At 35.6% G+C, this 18,986-nt stretch overlaps 1 protein-coding gene across 2 annotated transcripts; it reads left to right on the forward strand.

The window, feature by feature from the left end:
- Nucleotides 1–8,878: 8,878 nt before the first annotated feature.
- Nucleotides 8,879–18,370, forward strand: LOC129253714 (uncharacterized). 2 transcript variants are annotated; one of them, XM_054892143.2, is made up of 5 exons: nucleotides 8,879–9,558; nucleotides 11,707–11,827; nucleotides 13,589–13,712; nucleotides 14,186–14,340; nucleotides 15,010–18,370. In XM_054892143.2, exons 1-5 carry the CDS (start codon nucleotides 9,060–9,062, stop codon nucleotides 15,194–15,196), a joined length of 1,086 nt encoding a protein of 361 aa, XP_054748118.2. In that variant the 5' UTR covers nucleotides 8,879–9,059; the 3' UTR covers nucleotides 15,197–18,370. The 2 variants fall into 2 exon arrangements, with proteins under 2 accessions (XP_054748118.2, XP_054748111.2); XM_054892136.2 differs by having other exon boundaries at nucleotides 8,904–9,558; nucleotides 13,586–13,712.
- Nucleotides 18,371–18,986: the final 616 nt, after the last annotated feature.

An 18,986-nucleotide genomic window follows, 5' to 3' on the forward strand; every position in this document is an offset into this window, starting at 1 on the left:
ACTGTATGTACTGTACACAGCTAGAGGCTTGTATGAGTCATTCAAATGTGATACATGCCATTATATATATCCATGAAGTTCTTGTCAGCGCAGTTATATAGTACTAGTCTGCATGAAACCCAAAGTAACATTGATAGTACTGGTATAAAGAACAAGATTATCCTATGTAATATACAAAAATCAATTGCAATGTTAGTGTTTATTTGTGCATCAAACGGGAAGCTCACCCTTACAAAGAGTTTATTGTAAAAGTAACAGAAGAAATAGTCATAGATATTGGTGACAATTTGAGGAAAATCCATTAAATATTGTAAAAGTTATTATATATTTTTTTTTTTGTTGGGGGGGGTGACGTCATATGCAAGCAGCTTCCTATGAATCGTAAATTCTATAAAATCAATGAAATGTAATTTTCTCTGAAAAAATGAAAATGGGTTTTATTGTACCTTCAGTATATCAACAGACAAATCATTTCACACCCGATCCTGAAAGAAGAACATTTTTTAGTCATCATGAACCATTAAAAAATTGAAATTTATGCATTTTATATTATATGACATATGAGGCAGCTGCTCGTATACATATGTACCCGGTAGGATGCGAAAGATATTGTATGTTTGATTTTGCCAGCGCCATAATGAGGCTGCGATGAATGCAAGGAATGCTCCCCAGCGAGTGGAAATTGTGCACTTTTCGTGCGGGATTGAAATGAATCCAATGACTGGGGTAATAATATGCTGTAACGCGCTTTGAGCCATTCTGGGAAAAGCGCTTTATAAAAATTGGCTATTATTATGTCATCACAAGTAAAAAAAAGAAAAAATTCAAATAACTTTCTCAATCTTTAATGAATTTTCCTCAAACCTTCACCAATATTTTTTTATTGTTTTTTATGCTATTTTTTTATAGATAAAATTGTTATTGTTTGTGTATTGTGGAATTCAAATGTTACACTGCATATTTCATTGCTTGTGCATGTACTTCTTGCCATGTTGGATCAATGGTGCTTTTAAATTTAAATTCAAAAGTACTCAAAAGGAGATGTATTTATCATTCAACACGGCTGATTTAAAATTCAAGTGTATTTCTCACGTCGTATTTATTTTTGTGGTTTGTGCTCAGGCGCACGTATTGAATGATGTAGATTATGTACAATATAGATATAATTATATAAGATATATATTTCTATTTGTAGTTTATGGAGAAGGATCTTGCCACATTGTTAATCAGTGATGCTTTTGATTATGAAGGTGAATAATGTGAAAAGAGAATATTAAAGGTATTAATTCTCTATAATCTGTATAAAATTTTATTTGATTTTTTTATCTTTTTGTTTATTTTCTTTTTAAAACATTTTTGGTTTGTAAGTCTTTTTGATGTGTTTTTCCGGAATTGGGTTGTCATTTAAATTGAGCTTATTCACTAGTTGGTGTGGTTATGGTAGTTATGGAAAAAAAAATATGTCTGATGTATTCATATTACTTCATTACTTCATTTGTTGTGTTTACATTATATGTCTCAATTAAGTGGAGACAATAGCAGAGCAGGGATTAGAACTCACAACCTTATGATTATAAGTCCAATGCCCTGTAACCACTAGACCACACAACCTGTACTGTACCTGACGGGCTGCGGAACGGGGGGGGGGGGGGCTGGGGGGCTTCAGCCCCCCACTTTTTTCCAAAACCGTGTACAAAAACGTAAAAATGCCCATATGATTGTGATTTTTAACATGGTCAGCCCCCCACTTTTGGCTCAGCCCCCCCACTTTGAAAACCGTTCCGCGGCCCCTGCCTGAGTATTCAAAACAAAAAAGTTGACTATGATATAAGTTCATAATTTCATGAATCATGATGTATTCCAAGAGTGGTATCTGGAGACACCAAATTAAAGCCAATTGAAATAAAGTGATCGATGGATATGGATTGAAGGCTTGGGCAAGTTTCCTATCAAAGTTTGCTAATTTTTTACAATACAAAGGGAGTAGTTTGCTGCTTTATAAACATGTACGTTCATTTTGGTTGGAAAATGTGCCATGGTCCTAGACTGCAGGGCCTTGGTCATCTGGACTTTGATTATATTTCATTTCCCCTGTCATGATTTGTTACGCAGACATCATTGAATTGACTCTAAGCATTTGGGGAAATTACAAGAAGTAATACATCTTGTAGAAAAAAAATTAATAGAGAGAAGTTTATTTATTTGAAAAAAAAACTGTTTTATTTACTACTTGGTGCAATATGTATTCATTGATATCATATATAATTTTATCTACCATTCATACATTTACAGTCTTCAATTCACAAAAAATACTTAAGAATAAAAATGATTATTATTCTTGTTTACGGGAGCCAGCAAAAGCTGACTGAGATAGTATTGTTATGCTGCATACTTGTATGTATTATCAAGAGATGATTCTGTTTTGAGGCTGTGATAAAACATTAATTTTTGTCTCACCTGCATAGCAGAGTGAGACTATAGGCGCCGCTTTTATGACGGCGGCGGCGACGGCGGCGGCGGCGTCAACACCAAATCTTAACCTGAGGTTAAGTTTTTGAAATGACAGCATAACTTAGAAAGTATATGGACCTAGTTCATGAAACTTGGCCATAAGGTTAATCAAGTATTACTGAACATCCTGCCTGAGTTTCATGTCACATGACCAAGGTCAAAGGTCATTTAGGGTCAATGAACTTAGACCATGTTGGGGGAATCAACATCAAAATCTTAACCTAAGGTTAAGTTTTTGAAATGTCATCATAACTTAGAAAATATATGGACCTAGTTCATGAAACTTATACATAAGGTTAATCAAGTATCACTGAACATACTACATGAGTTTCACATCACATGACCAAGGTCAAAGGTCATTTAGGGTCAATGAACTTTGGCCGAATTGGGGGTATCTGTTGAATTACCATCATAACTTTGAAAGTTTATGGATCTGATTCATGAAACTTGGACATAATAGTAATCAAGTATTACTAAACATCCTGTGCAAGTTTCAGGTCACATGATCAAGGTCAAAGGTCATTTAGGGTCAATGAACTTTGGCCAAATTGGGGTATTTGTTGAATTACAGCCATAAATTTGAAAGTGTGTTGGTCTAGTTCATAAAACTTGGACATAATAGTAATCAAGTATCACTGAACATCCTGTGCGAGTTTCAGGTCACATGATCAAGGTCAAAGGTCATGTAAGGTCAAAGAACTTTGGCCACGTTGGGGGTATTTGTTGAATTGCCATCATATCTCTATAAGTGTATTGGTCTAGTTCATAAAACGTGGAAATAAAGAGTAACCAAGTATCACTAAACATCTTGTGCGAGTTATAGTAGTTTTCAAAATCAGCACTGCTGCTATATTGAATCGCGTGATGCAGGTGAGACGGCCAGAGGCATTCCACTTGTTACCTTATGAATTACTTTCTAATAAAACTTCTAGTACTTGTGCAATATTTGAAGATTAACTCTAGTAAAAAAAAAATTAAAAGACTTATTTAATTGATTTGATGATTTATTTAAGGATCAGGTACTTTCCAGCCTTTTTACAAAATGAAGACAGAGGCTTTTTATCCTAGGAAAAATATCATTATATACAGTTGAATTGGTGAACAAAAACTTATTTAAAACAAGGATATATGCTGGTCATATTTTTATTCAGCTACAATTGTATAATGTCAATATTTTTACCACTTTTTTGTTTGTTCGGCAGGTCTTTTTGTGACCACATTGATAGGCTGAATGTTCACCTTGGATTTAATAGTGTATTATATGTACTTGTATCCAGTCACCTTGCATGTTCGTAATAAAGCATAGAGTCTATTTGTCGTGTGGTTATTATCCAGTGGTTTTTTTTTTTCACTTTGCTGTGTAACGATAATGTCATACGCTATATATATACCAAATAGGCTGAATTGAAATGTAGAGAAAGTTTAATACATGAAGGAACTAATATTTATTTTTATGAACTTATACTTATTACTTATATTTATACTTATTGCTTATATATGTAGCATTAGTTTCATCTCATCTTTGCTTCTTATTATTATAATTACCATCGTTATTCTTAAGTTGTAATCTTTAAAGGGTTCTGCAGTCTTATTTTGAAGATGAAAGTTAATTTGTGTGCAAGTTATGAGGACTGAGGGGCATTATCTAAATATTTTCGAACAGGAGATTCCAGAATCTGCCAAGTGAAACTTGGTATAACTACTTGCTTTCAGATCATTGGGCATAGGCAAACTTTTGGACGGTATGTCTGAAGGCATGATTTTTCTAGTGACAGAGGTGCTCGAAAAGAAGAATTTGTCTTGGGGTATTTCAATGAGGTCATTCACCATCCTACACAAAATACTGAGTCTGCTTGTAATGTGTTTGAAGAGAGGCTAGGCCACATCAACTGTGTGGTCAATCATCCGGGGGGGGGGGGCAGTCAAATGTATTGCTGTACACACACGTGGCCAAATTATTTCCAAACACCCCCTAAACAAGTTTTTTCTCTGTGTGCAAAATAACCCCCTAAACAAGTTTTTTGCGGGCTTTATTTCCACATTTTGGCCCCTAAACAAGTTGTTGCAAGATCATGACCCCGAGGAAAAAGCTTGGGGAAAAAAACATACCCTAAACACGTTTGGCTAGTCTTAAAAAAAAAAGCTTTTGAAAAAAAAACACTAAATACGTTTGACCCTGTGATTGACCATTGACCAGCCTTTCAAAACTACCCCTTTTTTTGAAAATCAGTGTTTTTGATACCCTTAACGGGTGCACGCGCGGCCCGCGTCCAAAACAGAAAAAACACTCCTTTACACGCGTTTTTTGGTCATGCGTGTGTACAGCAATATATTTGACCCCTTCCCGGGTCGATCATGCTGGTTACAGTTTGTTCTTCGGTAATCAGCTGGGATGTAGAGAGCTGCTTGTCTTTGGATCCTTTCAAAACAAAGTTTTGATTACCTGCGATAAGATGAGGATCCCAACAGTATTCTAAGTGAGGGAGTATTAGGGAGTTGTATACTGCCTCTCTGAAAGGATGAGGCAAGAACCTTGTATTTAGGCCTGACAATTAGAACCTAGGTGTTGGATAAGCTTTCTTGCAGATCAAAGATATATGAGATTACCTTTTGAAATTGTTGGAAAGGAAACCTCTAAGAAATTTCTCACTCTTTCGGGGTTGAAGAACTTGTATTGTAGATGTAATAACAGTAATATACTAAATACTTTTAATAAGGCAGAACCTAAAAACAAAGATTGCATTTGTTCTTTTGTCTTACTACCTAAATGTTTAGTGCATTTATGTTCAATATTGTTTGAATATTGTGTGTTTGTGCATTATATTCATAAATAATTATAGGTAGAATGAAAAAAAAAAGTTATTATTAAAATATTGACTTGCATATTGAGATCTTGTCAACACAATCACAAAGCCTTAAATGCAATTTTATCTCTAGCAATATCACTGGAGTTGAAACCCAAATTTTGATATCGAAAGAGACAATGTGTAATTCGAGTTATCCAAATATAATCTAAACAAGGCATTCTTCACAAAAATTCTACGTTGAATCAAGCACTTGTGTGGGATATTGTTGATCAAATTTTTCCAAGTTATGTATCATTTTAGTGCTCAGGATCTGCTTCCTCAAACTTCATAAAAATCTCAAATTTCTTTTTGGCTTACAGATTTTGAGGCAGATGGTTACAATTACACAGATGAACTTGATTGTTTTTCTTGAATAACATGTCACATCTCATTTTATCAATATATATTTTTAGTAACTCAAGGGGATTTTCTTATAAATAATATTCAGTCGTGCATGGGAAACATTGATCAGATACAAAGGGATTTTTTTTTACCGAAAAAAAAATGTACAGTACAACTATTTTGGTTGATGTGCATTTTTTCAAAATCATGATTCAGAATTATTTTTATCTACCCCTCTATTTTTCACATATTCTTGAAAATGACATTTTGTTTTACAAATGAAGGTAAATTTATGGAAATATTCATGGATAATTTGAAATTATACTACAAGTGTCATGTAGAAGCCATAATGTAATACCCTTTGACTAGCTTGCAGTCATCCTTTCCGTCTTTGATTTAAATGTAATTATGATGTTATTTTGTTCCCTGTGCACAATGTCAGTAAAAATATGTATTCATTGAGATTTCTGTTCCTCATTGTGATTATTGTATGTTTCAAAATGGAGTAGTAGATCCGTGCGGTGGAAAGAGAAAAAGCGAAAGGAATAAATTGAATGAAGAGGTCATTTTGTTGGTTAAAATTATATCTTAGTCTACAATCTCTTCATCCATTTACCATTAATTTGTTCTCTTCCCAATTGGCCCAACTCTAATCCCATGGTTTATCAATGACCAGTTCGTCTATTTGCCATACAGCAAATTTACTAATATGTTTAATTTCTAGTTATTGGATATTCCCAGTTTGTCTAATATCCACTTACTTTAGTAGTTTAAGTCCACTTTGCCTATGTTTTCTATATCACCTTTATTCAATATGAAAACTAAGGGAAGTACGATGAAATAAGTCCAAAATGTCTGAATGTCATTTAGACCACTAACATACAGATGAGGTGGGGCATGGACCCACAAAAAGTTTCACAACGAGAAAAATATTGGAAAAGAGAGAAGGAAAAAAAAAAGGGTGACATGATATTTATTTTCTGAACATTAATTATGTCAAAAATTAGACCAACTCTTGTAGACCAAGTAGTAATGAAATTTGTGGAAGGAAATGTGATTGATGAGAAGCCAGCAAGGAGTGAGATGAAAGGTTAGAACAGGAAATTGATATTACCAAAAATATGATAGGCCCAGTGAGGCATGAATGTTGTGTGCAATTATTTGAAAATTGACAATGAAAAGAGAGCTCCAGACATAATTTAAAGGGCAAAAAGAAGCTGCTGAAAACTGCTTATCTAATAAAAGAGAGCCAATGGAGTAAATTAGAAAGTCAAAAAGGGGCCTATAAGCTTTCGATCCTAGCAGAATCTTCGTCGGAGGCAAAATGACAAACATATAACGTGGAACAACCATAATAAAGACCACAAACAAGCTACAGCAAGGGAAAAGGAATGATGTGAGGGAGAAAGAGATATAAGGTTGCACCCCCTGCCCCCACAAAAAAAAATAGATAGAAAACTGAGACCCTTTTCTGCCATTGCAAAAAAAGAGTGCTAAAATTTGATACTTGATTTATAGGAAGGAAGCCAGTCCGGATTAATTAGTTAACATTTTTAAAAAGAAGGCACATAGGAGCAGTATTTTTTTTTTCAATATAAATTATACAATTTTTAACATAAAAGAGTATGTATATATCACGATTCCCAGCCCGGTAAATTGCCAATTCGTCCACTGCCAACTTGTCCACTCACCACATGGTCTATATTCATTTAGCCTAACGCCATTCCGTCCATCAACATTTTGTCTAACAACCAGTTGGTCTAACACTCATTTTCTTTCCATTCATTTTGCACAATTAACACTTTAGTTTAATTAGACCACATGGTATATGGACTAATTGGCTATTGGACCAACTGGTTATTAGAGTGGACGATCTGATACCTATGGGTACCTATGGATGCTTATGACCGCAGTCTAAGACTCTATATTCAGCTCCAAATTCTGTCTCCATCTTTAGGTTGGCTGGATCATGTTCTGGTGGGTCAGCATCAAACTTGTACTTCACAGGTTCACATCTCCAATACTTATCCAGTTCATTCTCGGAGCTGTGGACACTGGGTGCATTTACTAATTCATTACTTAGGCTATTCCAAGGTTTCCTCATTCTTATGTAAAAAGAATTCTTACGTTTCTCAGTTACTGACCTCAGAATGTACAATTTTTTATCATGACCTCTGGTAGGCCAAATGATGAGTTGGCAGTTGGACAAATTGGTAGACGAATTGGAAATAAACCTCCAGCCCGATCAGGGAAAATTATTTAACTTTTTTCCAATCAGGGAAAAATCAGGGAATTTGATTTTTTTTTAATTCTTAAAATCAGGGGAAATGCCTCAAATGAGAGAAAATCAGGGAATTTTGATCAGCCCAAAAGTCGAAAGCTTGGCAGTCAGTCAGACTCTGTTATATTTTGTTGCTTATCAAAACAACATAATTGAATGACTGTTATGGTGGTACTAATTAGTTTTACATTATTGTTTTTAGACTGAAAATAAATGTAATTCACTGCAACAACTTAGAAAACATACGAAACTGCCAGGATGGGTTTAAATAATTATCAGGGTCTGAAATTTTTAGACTTCATCAGGGAATTTAGTTTTCTTGAAAAGCTGGGAACCCTGATATATATAACAGCTTTATAGGCTATATAAACTGGAATAAAAACAGTAAATTACAATTAAAAAAAATAGTTTATTGGGAAGTGATAATGGAGAAAGGTTCAGTATTTTTATTTTTTTATCACTTGAAAGTTCCATAATTGCAAAAAAAAACAAAAAAACTTTTGATCCTTATTTTATTTTTCTGATTCACACTAGGCATCCTAGGGCTAATCTTATTCTTTACTCGGTCTAACCACAATGAAGTCATGTGGGTCTATAGCCTGTTTGCTTTAGCAAGTGGAAATGAAATAGGAGTCAAACTCCTTTATTAGGAATTGGTCAACCCCAACAAAACGTTTAAGTGATGAATAAAAAGAGAAAAAGAGGACTACATGTATAATAATAGAACAATTTTTTCAAAATTGGATGTGTAGGTTCAAATTTACTAATATTTCACAAAACAATATGCACAACAGTGATAAATTATGACGTAATGAGAAAGAGGAGGTCTTTGGCGGTCTTTGGACCCTCCCCAAAATGCCACGCCCACCATCGGATCACGTACCGGTATACGGTATATATCCGGCGCCGATCAAATAACCGGTATTGATATCAGCTGCAGTAAATTTCCAGAAACGGATGACAACATTCTTTGACTTTCGTCAAAAAATTAACAAAACATACGAAATTTCTTGTATTTTCAGCAGCTTGAATCATTGAACAGTCAGCTGTGGTCTGGCGGAATCCATTATTTTAAGAAAATGGCAGAAGAAATACCGACTGCAAGCGTTCGTAAGAGAAATTCGTCTGCAGCTGCAACGGAAAATCCCATTTCGTCAGGCTCAGCCTCGTCTTCTTCTCAATCTCAACAAGAACAAGATCAGATTCCCGGAGAAAATCATGAGTTTTTACAACATCACCGGTGTAGCTCGATGGCAGAGTACTATGAAAGACTCAGGAGGTGGATTTTTATGTACAGATCGCATATGTATATGCAACAACATATGATGTTAATGATGCCATACATGACATTTGCTTCATTTCTCCAACAACAGTCAGCGGGAACGGGAACGACAGCCAGCCAGACCTCTGGCGGAGTGACGCGCGAGCAACCGCTTAACAATGCTAGACAGCAACAACAGTTGGGAGGTCAAATTCATGGACAAAATCAACAGATACAAAATGATATACGAGCAGCCCACGGTGTCCAAAATCAGCAGAATGTAACCCAGGCTGGAAACAATATTCCTCAGATTGCAGGTAGCTATATAGATCTAGATGATTGATCTAACGTTGTTAATCACTTAATGTTAGATCTATTTTTTCCTAGGCTAGGGCCTAATTAAATTTAAAAACAATTAAAAAACTAAACATAATTTCTAACTCATGTCTATAGATCTACTATCGGTACCTAGTTTATTAGCATTAACACACACATCCCTGACAGACATTGCCCAAAACTTACCTCAAAATTTTATAAATAGTGAAAAATAAGGCTTAAATACAGTACAATAGTCAATACGCCAGACGGAGGCCTGTACTTATAGAGAAGAAGAAGAAGAAGAATACTCCATAAAATGTGCTGAAAAATGCATGTAGGATATTGGTCCATCCCTATATGCTATACTGCATAGGCTAGTGGCTAAAATATGCATTTCAAAGTCTGTATACTGACCTAGACTGTGTGAGCCTCTGAGACTGAGAGGTGCCATGGAAACGTGTCACATCATTAGTAGTGCCATTAAAGTCTTAATAAGAGTGACTTTAATTTAAGAACGATTGGTGGTCCTTTCTTACATGCTAAATAATAATCAGATAATCGTAAATGTCATTTACATCTACCGCAAGAAAGGATCACCAACTGTTCTTAAAGTCACTCTTAACTTATGAACAGCTTTGTGAAACGGCCCCCAGATCCTCTGGGCCCCAGGTCCACAATTTTTTTTTTTTTACTGCATCTCAATTTTCATTCTCAGACATCAAGAAAATCAAGATCTTGATATTTATTGAACATAATTTGAATTGTATTCTAGATAAGATTCTGAGTTAGATCTTAGTTTAAATTTATGAAGATGTAGGTTTAGACTTTCGATCTTCATAAATCTAATCCCTGGCCCTGCATCCAATTCTTAAATTTTATTTAAAAAAAGGAGTAGTCTTCTACTATTAAAATAAACCCAGCTGTGGATCTAGACCTATTCCTCAAATTTACAAAAAAAGTGGGTAGGGTTGAGAATATCAAAAGAGATATTTGATCTGATCTGAATTTTAAAGATAATTCATTTTATTCTTGAAAATTGAATTCATTTTCAGATAAAACAAACACATTCAAGAGGGCTATTGACAGAACCTTCTAAGTAATCATCCCTGCATCTGGACCCTCACCTGGTGCATGGCCCCCGAAGGGCCGTGCATCGTATACATGTATATGTGTGTGAACTGTGAAAGATATGATTCTAAAATAAAGTTCTGATATTTTAGGAGTCTGAATTACTGAAAAAGGCTGGCATTATGTTAATTTCCTTTTTCTCCATTAAAAGATGGATTGTGGGAATGGGGTGAAAATTGCAGGATATGAGATAAAACTAAATGTTTACATATAACATGTATTCCAATTTTCAAGTATCAGTCAATGAAAAATGATATAACAGACATGGTCACTACTGTATGATTTGAATGAAAAATGATACTAATCATACTATTATTATTAATAGTTAAGTAAATAATTACATGTATATGATATTGACTGGCCTTGAGGGGAACATCAAATATATTGCCCACAAAAAAAATCATATTGGCCCGAGTCTTTAGACGAGGGCAATATGGCTCTTTTAATGGCAATATATTTTATGTTCCCCGAAAAAAGAGACAGTCAATATTTTTATTATCATCTATATCAGACATCTAGAGCAAAAATCCTGAAAATGGAGCTCTGTTTCTTTCAAGAATATGGTTCTTTTGTGTCATGTTTATATCAGGGGCCAGGCTCTGCACTTTACCATTATGACGTACTTGTAATTATAAGATTGCGTCCCCAGAGACACATCCAATGCCCGAATCCAGTGTTGTCTTTATTATGACGTATTTTGTTGCTGCGCGGATCATTGTGAAGCGTATCTCTTTCTACGCATCCTCAAATGCCTGGATGTGAGACCAGGGAAAATACGAAGGTACATTTTGTGTTGTCTCTGCATGCAAACTCAATACACGCATGCATAGAGACTGCGCAAAATAGAAACAGTATACCTATCCTTTCCCGATATTCAGAAAATCTAGGGCAATACGGTTTTGTAAATAACAAGCTCAGATGTCTGATACGGGTAATAATCAACAGTAGTAAACCTGTACCAAAGCATCGTAGGCAAATTTCTATTAAAGTTGTAAACCTATTCTTTGATTTCTTTGCAGTCTTAGACTTTTCAGTGCCATCAATATATCGGCGTGTCTTTGCAGAGGTGATTGACTTCTTCCTCCTTTTCTCTGCAAAGTTAGGCTTGATGTTGATCATCATCGACTACCTTGGAATCAGGTTAGAATCAGTTCATTTTAATTTTAAACATTTTTTGGCGTAACGGCCAAAGGCTGAAAAATGTTTGCAACTTAAAAGGATATAAATATTAAATGAAAAAAAAAAGTACATGTACATACATGTACATGAAGTCACATGGATGGAAAATAATTACTTTTGATAATTCAAGGAAATATATTGTTAAAAAACAAAAATATACATTGTATCAAAGCGTAAATATAAATTTCACAAATTGTTATCACTAATTCAACTTTCAAGGCAATATAATAGACTTTAATTAGACACATCTTATAAACTTTAGTGCTTTGAATGAGCAGGATTTATTGACACTTTGAAATTATTGGTTACTTTTATGCCTCTGCCCAACTTGGTTGCCTTAGGGATATGGCAAATTATCAAAAAAGGAACAATGTATGTTTTTCATGTGATTTGTAGGAAAAAAATACTCTTGACATATGACAGAATTAAATGTGTTAATCCATGGTCGTGTGGTCCAGTGGTTTGAATAGATCACTGGACTTATAATCGCAAGGTTGTGAGTCCTAATCCCCACTCTGCAATTGTCTCCACTTTGATAAAAAGACCCAAGAGTAATATCTGTTGTCTATAAGGTCGGCAAATATGACTGATTAACTAGACGTAATATGCTTTCTAGGTAATTGGTCATTACTAGCTTGGCATTTACCGGCAAAAAACGCTGTGCTGCCGAGTTCCTACGGGAGTTATCATAAACAGAATTACTGTATTATAAAATATTATCTGCATCAAAGTTTAAAAAACTAATTTTTATGGTGTTTTTGATTGATTAGGGCAGAGTCGAACCGAGGTGTCCACCAGTGCCTGCCCAATGCTGAGTTCACTGGCGTCATTTCCTGTAGACATATCGACCAATGAAATAACAGAGTGCCTAAGAAATTCACAATACTTTTAACAAGTTTTAACTAAATTTCCTCAGAGTTTAATACAAGATTATTGAGTGGGACCATGGATGTTACCATTCTGGACTTAGAAACTTTTTTTCTTGCTTGAATTTGATATTGGCCCATAACGCTATACTGTTGCATTCGGGCTGCTATATGTGTTTAAAAAATAAAGCTAACTACCATTCTTCGCTTCTGGCTCCAAGATGTCACTTTAAGTTTAACCCCAGTTGTCCATCGAAGTACGATAAGTTTCAAACACACAAAAACGAATATGGCCAGGCAATGCAATTATATCATACATTATGGGCCAACAACTTCAAGCAAGAAAATTGAGAATTCCAGCTCAGAAATATAGTTCTAATTGGTTGAAATTGAATATCCTGTGAAAGTTTTGATATGTAGGGCCTAGATAAAGAAATATAGTTCTTAGATTTGCAAATTTTCAGTCTTTGGTGACACTTGTTTTTTGCTGGTCCACCAGTCTCTACCAAAAATTTATGGCGAGCTATGGTAGAAAGAAAATATGACTCATGCCTAAAAATAAAGATAAATGATAATAATAGAAATTGATAGTAACAAGTAACAATGATGAGAATGATAATAATTGATTGTAGTGATAATTTTAGTAACAGTGATGATAATAATTATGATAGTTATGATAAACATATAAATAACAAAAGTATAAAAATGATAATCATTGTGGTATACTTTAATTTTTTATGAAATTTTTTTGCCCAGTTATAGACAGGAATCTAAAAAATGAAAATGCAATCAATTAAATCTTAAAATTTAAAATTCAATCATTTATGAAAGCTTTTTATTTTCTTACTCCCAGCAGTGATACCACAGGTTTCATGATGCGATTCTTGGTTGAAGAAATTGAAGAGGACACATCGTTGGAAGAACTTCAGCAGATGCTTCTCTTTGCCTTCATCTATAGAATCATTGTCTGCATTTATGAGGTGAAGTAGACGTATACTGTATTCCGTAGGTGACCAAAAATATTTTGGCTCAATTTCTTCTAAAAGATAACTATTTTGTTTAAAGAAAATTAGTAACTTAGTCCTGGTTTTCATAAAGCTGTTGTAAGTTAAGAGCGACTTTAAGAACGACTGGTGATCCTTTCTTGCGGTGAATGGTTTATTCATTGGTGATGGTTTAGCGCATAAGAAAAGTTTACCAGTCGTTCTTCAAGACGCTCTTAACTTACGAACAGCTTTATGACATGGCTCTCTGGATTCTAACAAAAAATCACTGATGGGTGTAGTTGCTTAGTCAATCACAATATCAAATTTCTTTGGAAGAATGGTCATGCGATTACATTTTGGGATCATTATATAACTGAAAATATCCTGTTCTTGTGATAATGAACTAACTTCGAATGAAAGTTCCATCATAAAATGTCTTTTTTTTCTCTCATTCATTTTTTCGACAGACCTTCTTTTTATGCAGCAGCGTCAATCGGATTCTCGGTGGTGCTACACCAGGCAAGTTCTTCATGCGATTGAGGGTTATCTCGCTGGAGCAGGTCCAGTCAGCAGGTCCAGGACGGGTCCAGGTCACCTTACCTGACAGTGTTGGTTTTACACAGTGAGTAATGACCATTGGTCAAGCCTGAGGGCGAGGGGAGAAGGGGTCATCTTCAGGAACAGGTCCAAAGAATTATGCAAATTTTTATATTCATCCGACCTGAAAGGTGACAAATGTATTATGTTTCTAAGTTGTCTGGGGGGGGTACTCACGAAATTAGGCATACAGGGATGTGCCGCTGGAATGGGTCACTTTTTTGGAAGAAGTCCCTGAACATGGGGTATGGTTTTATGCTGGAAAGTCCCTAAACATGGCCCCAATTTTTAGATACTGGCCTTAAACATGGGTCCATGGCCCAAATTTTTAGATACTGGCTTAAACATGGGTCCATAACTTCTCCATTTTTTTTTTTTTTTTTTTTTTTTTTGCTTGTCAATTTTTTTTGGGGGGGATACTTATTCAGGAGTGATCTATTTGCAATTTCTTTACTTCATGATATTGAGCAAGTATTTTGTCGAATAATGTTTTAAGCCAAAAGTAAAGCCTTTTGTTTTAACTCTATTTCCCATTTCTTTCTCAGTACATAGAGGCTTGAAATAATTTTGTGACCATACATGTACAATGTAAAGGAATGTCATTATTTTGGATCTTCAGTGTGTGATCCTGTGTTCTGAAATGCAACCATATTTAGTTGTAAACTTTTCTTATGTGTTCTTTCCAATGCCATAGAGCTTTGCTGAGGTCGTTAGTCAAGAACTTTTCCATGGCGTTCTTCTTTCCGGCATGCATCACTGTATTTTTCAATCCCCACTTCAGGGCTGCGTATGAAGTGCTGACGAAGACCATGGTTGTCGGCACTGAAAATTGGCCTTTGACCTTCCAACAGAGGGGTCAGATTCAAGGGCTCATCAGATGACATGGTATTACATGTAATTGATATTTGTTTTTTTTTCCCAAAATCTCTTGCTCTCTCTCCCCACTCTCTTTCGTCTCTCCCTGTCTCCGCCTCCTCTCCTTTCCCTCTTCCCTTCTCCTTTCCCTTCCCTCTCTCACCTCCCTCTTCTCTTCCCCCTCCCTCTCTTCCCCCTCCCTACCCCTCTCCCTCATTTTCCCAACCTCTATGTTGTTGGGTCGGTGTGAGAATGCCCTTAACACCACTTTCGCGCATCACATGTATACAAAAGTGCCCTTAGCGGCACCCATCGGTGCATTGCGTGAGGTGCGCGAAAATGTTTTGCTAAGGACGTTCTTGCACCGACGCAACAATCCTATGTATTCTCCCCCACATTCTCTGTCATCGACTTTTTTTTTTTTCTCCTTCTGACATTTCTTTGTATAATCTACTCTAAAAGCTTTTAGTGATTACGATAAATCTAATGATATCTAAATGGTAAGATTTATTGAGAATACTATGATTACATTCTATTTATGAACAACTTATGGATTGGAGTAAGTTTGCCACTGATTGATTGCATTATTTGTATATAGAGAGTCATTTGAATATGCAATTGGAATCTATAAGCAAGGTAATTGTGTGTAAGCTGCTAATCCTATGAAGACAATACGTGCATTTTGTTTATACATTAAATGTGCCATTTATGTACGATGTATGTTGCAATAGCTTTGGCCATTTAGAATTTGCAAATTAATCAAACACTGAATGGTGGAGATTGTACAGATTTTGCCTACCGAGAATTGGAATATATCATTTATTTCCCAGACAGCTTTATTTTTCCCCGAGGGATAATATTTTGCCCAAAGCGCACTACGATGAGGGAAAATATTCCCCAAGGGGAGAATAGCTTAGGACAGTTAAAATGTTATTCATTAAACATATAGACCAGGGAATATCTGTTGTATTTTATAGTCTATGTAGATTCACCGTCAGAGTCTGCATTGGCTTCACGATATACTCGCAACGTTTGCTGCAGCTCTGATTCGTCTACATCATAATAGAAAAACGCAGCTAGCACATGCTTCATGCAATCTATACATTCACACTAGTGCATACATCAAGAATAAAATATGCAACTTATAGGCAGTGAGTGACGTCACCTCAGCGAATATACCGCCGTCGGTCTGAAATACAACACAACACAGTTATTTTCACTGAGGCGATGTCAAACTCAAAATATACACTGCAAAAACTCTGGTGTTGATTTAACACCAGCCCAGAATCTATATATGTCCACACCAGAGAAGTATTGAAACAACGCCAGTTTGGAATAAAACCGATGCTGTTTTAATACTAATTGGTGTTGTATAAACACCTATCGGGTGTTAAACCAAAACAAAACTGGTCACTGTTGTTTAACACTTCTCTGGTGTGGACATATACAGATTCCGGGCTGGTGTTAAATCAACACCAGAGTTTTTGCAGTGTATAACCAAAGCAATCGTTGCAGCTATAGTCATGATGACATATCACTGATTGATTCAAATCTACAGAACCTATGTAAATCATATCATATAGCATTGTTTAATATTGCAGTGCATGGGCATAATAGTCTTTATTACATTGTATTATTTTTTCTGATGAATAATCACTTAAGAGGGTCAAGGTGTTATGTTAAACAAGGGACATGATTATAATCACAAACATTACATAAATACAATGTATAAGGAAAACATTTAGGATTACTATAATATTCCTGTGAGAAAGGATGATATTTACTCTTGATGGAAAGGTCTTTGGACTTTCCTTTTCTAATACTGCTAAGAATTTTGAACAGCAAGCCCGAAGCACGACATAAAATTTCTCATATATTTCAATGAATCCTATGTGCATAGTACAAAAATATGTTTATTGGTGAAAGTTGTTGAGCTGACATTGATTCAATTTTTGATGTAATACAATTTTAATTTGGTATAAGTGGGAACAATCGAGTAATCTGTTATTTAAAAAAATTGTGCTATATTTGTATTGCATCCTGAGTATTAAATCAAGTTTGACGTACAAACCTACTTGTATTATTGAAATGGAGTTGCAGTATGCATTTTCAATGTCTGGTTTTACATCATTATTTTAGTTTGTGTTTTTACATACCTCATATTATACCTACGTTCAGTTTATATGTAGAGGATTTCTGGCAATCAAGTGTATGTGTAATTTTTGCATATTATACCCCTTTCATAAACCCAATTATGCAGATAATATCAGCATAATTTAGTCGTAAAATCGGAGCGGGACCAGAGTTATCCGCATTATTTCGATGCTTCAATTATCCACATAATAGCGGCATCGGGACCAGATTTTGACTTTATGAACGCATTTCCAAAGTAATGCGGATAATTGCCATGGTGCGGTCACAAGGTCACCCTTTTCCAACACAACCCCATCGGAGGGGGTGTGTGCAGTTGCCATGACAATTATCCGCCTTTTTCAGGTCGGGCGCTTGTAAAAAATAGTGCAGATTATTTCCGGAGTTTGTGAATGCAATTTTTATTAAATTATCCGCATTACTCCTAGGCGGATAATTGGAGGATGGGTTTATGAAAGGGGTATTAGTTGGTAGAGAAGGGGTCGTATGATCTAGTGATCAGTGTTCGAAGCAAAGTGCACTAGAGCCCTGCAGAAGGGCACTAATACACATTTCATTGTCCCTCTGATAAGATGTAAATCACTTGGTCCTCTGGTTGCTTGCTTTTATAAACCTTGATGCTTTATTTACTGATGGATGAGACTAACACCATTTAAATGATTTATGGTATATGTTACATTATGTTCAATTGAGTCACAAGTTCTTTGCCACAATGAATTATATTTCTATGATACATTTTTCAGACCTTTTTGTTGCCTAGATGCTTTTTTGAACGATCGGCTACTTATTAATGTGAAATTTGTGTTTATTTTAGCAGATATATACATGTGGTTTTGTTTAAAAACAGTTTTCTGCTTACCTTTTATTCTTACTCCTCCCCCATCCTCCCCCCCCCCCCTCTCTGTTACCCTCACATTCTCTCCTTCAACCCGGCCTATATACAAAAAAGTATTGTTCTCATTTCCAATTCTTCAAATGTCTCCCCACCTTAATTGTATGACATTCCTGCATTTAACACATCATTAAAAAGAAAATGTCCTTTAATGAGACACTTAAGTCTTGCATGATTCTTCATGTTCCAGTGCATTGCACATCGAGTCTGTGGGCAAATGGAATTAATAGCTTATCTAGCTAAAACGGTACCCAAGGCGAGCATCTGGGGCCCGTTTCATAAAGGATTTGCAACTGTTGTAACTTTGCCATTATGGCAACTACCATGGTAACCTTGATTCTGATTGGCTGCTGAGCCCTGTTGCCATGGTAGTTGCCATAATGGCAAAGTTACAACAGTTGCAAGTCCTTTATGAAACGAGCCCAAGATGTTTGGGAAATCACTGATGCCTCACCCCTTCCGGCCTTCCAACTTGTCAGGCCAGTATTTTTTTGTCATTAGATTACAATTTATGTTTCCTTCTTTTTAAAGTTTTTTAGCCCCCAAATGTTGGGCAATGTGCACTCCCCCCCCCCCCCCCCCCCGATACACCATTGAAAGGAAGTTACCAAAGAATGATAGCTCGATCTTGTGGGAGAATGAGAAACTTCTTGTTCTTTATGTCAGACCCTGGACCCTGTGATATAAAGGTTAATCTTTTTGGTAACTTCGCCATTAAGTGTTTACTGTCATGAAATCCTTGATTCTTATTGGTTGTTGAGCGTTGTTAATGG

Source organism: Lytechinus pictus, chromosome 1, assembly GCF_037042905.1.
Source record: "Lytechinus pictus isolate F3 Inbred chromosome 1, Lp3.0, whole genome shotgun sequence".
NCBI classification, from domain to species: domain Eukaryota; kingdom Metazoa; phylum Echinodermata; class Echinoidea; order Temnopleuroida; family Toxopneustidae; genus Lytechinus; species Lytechinus pictus.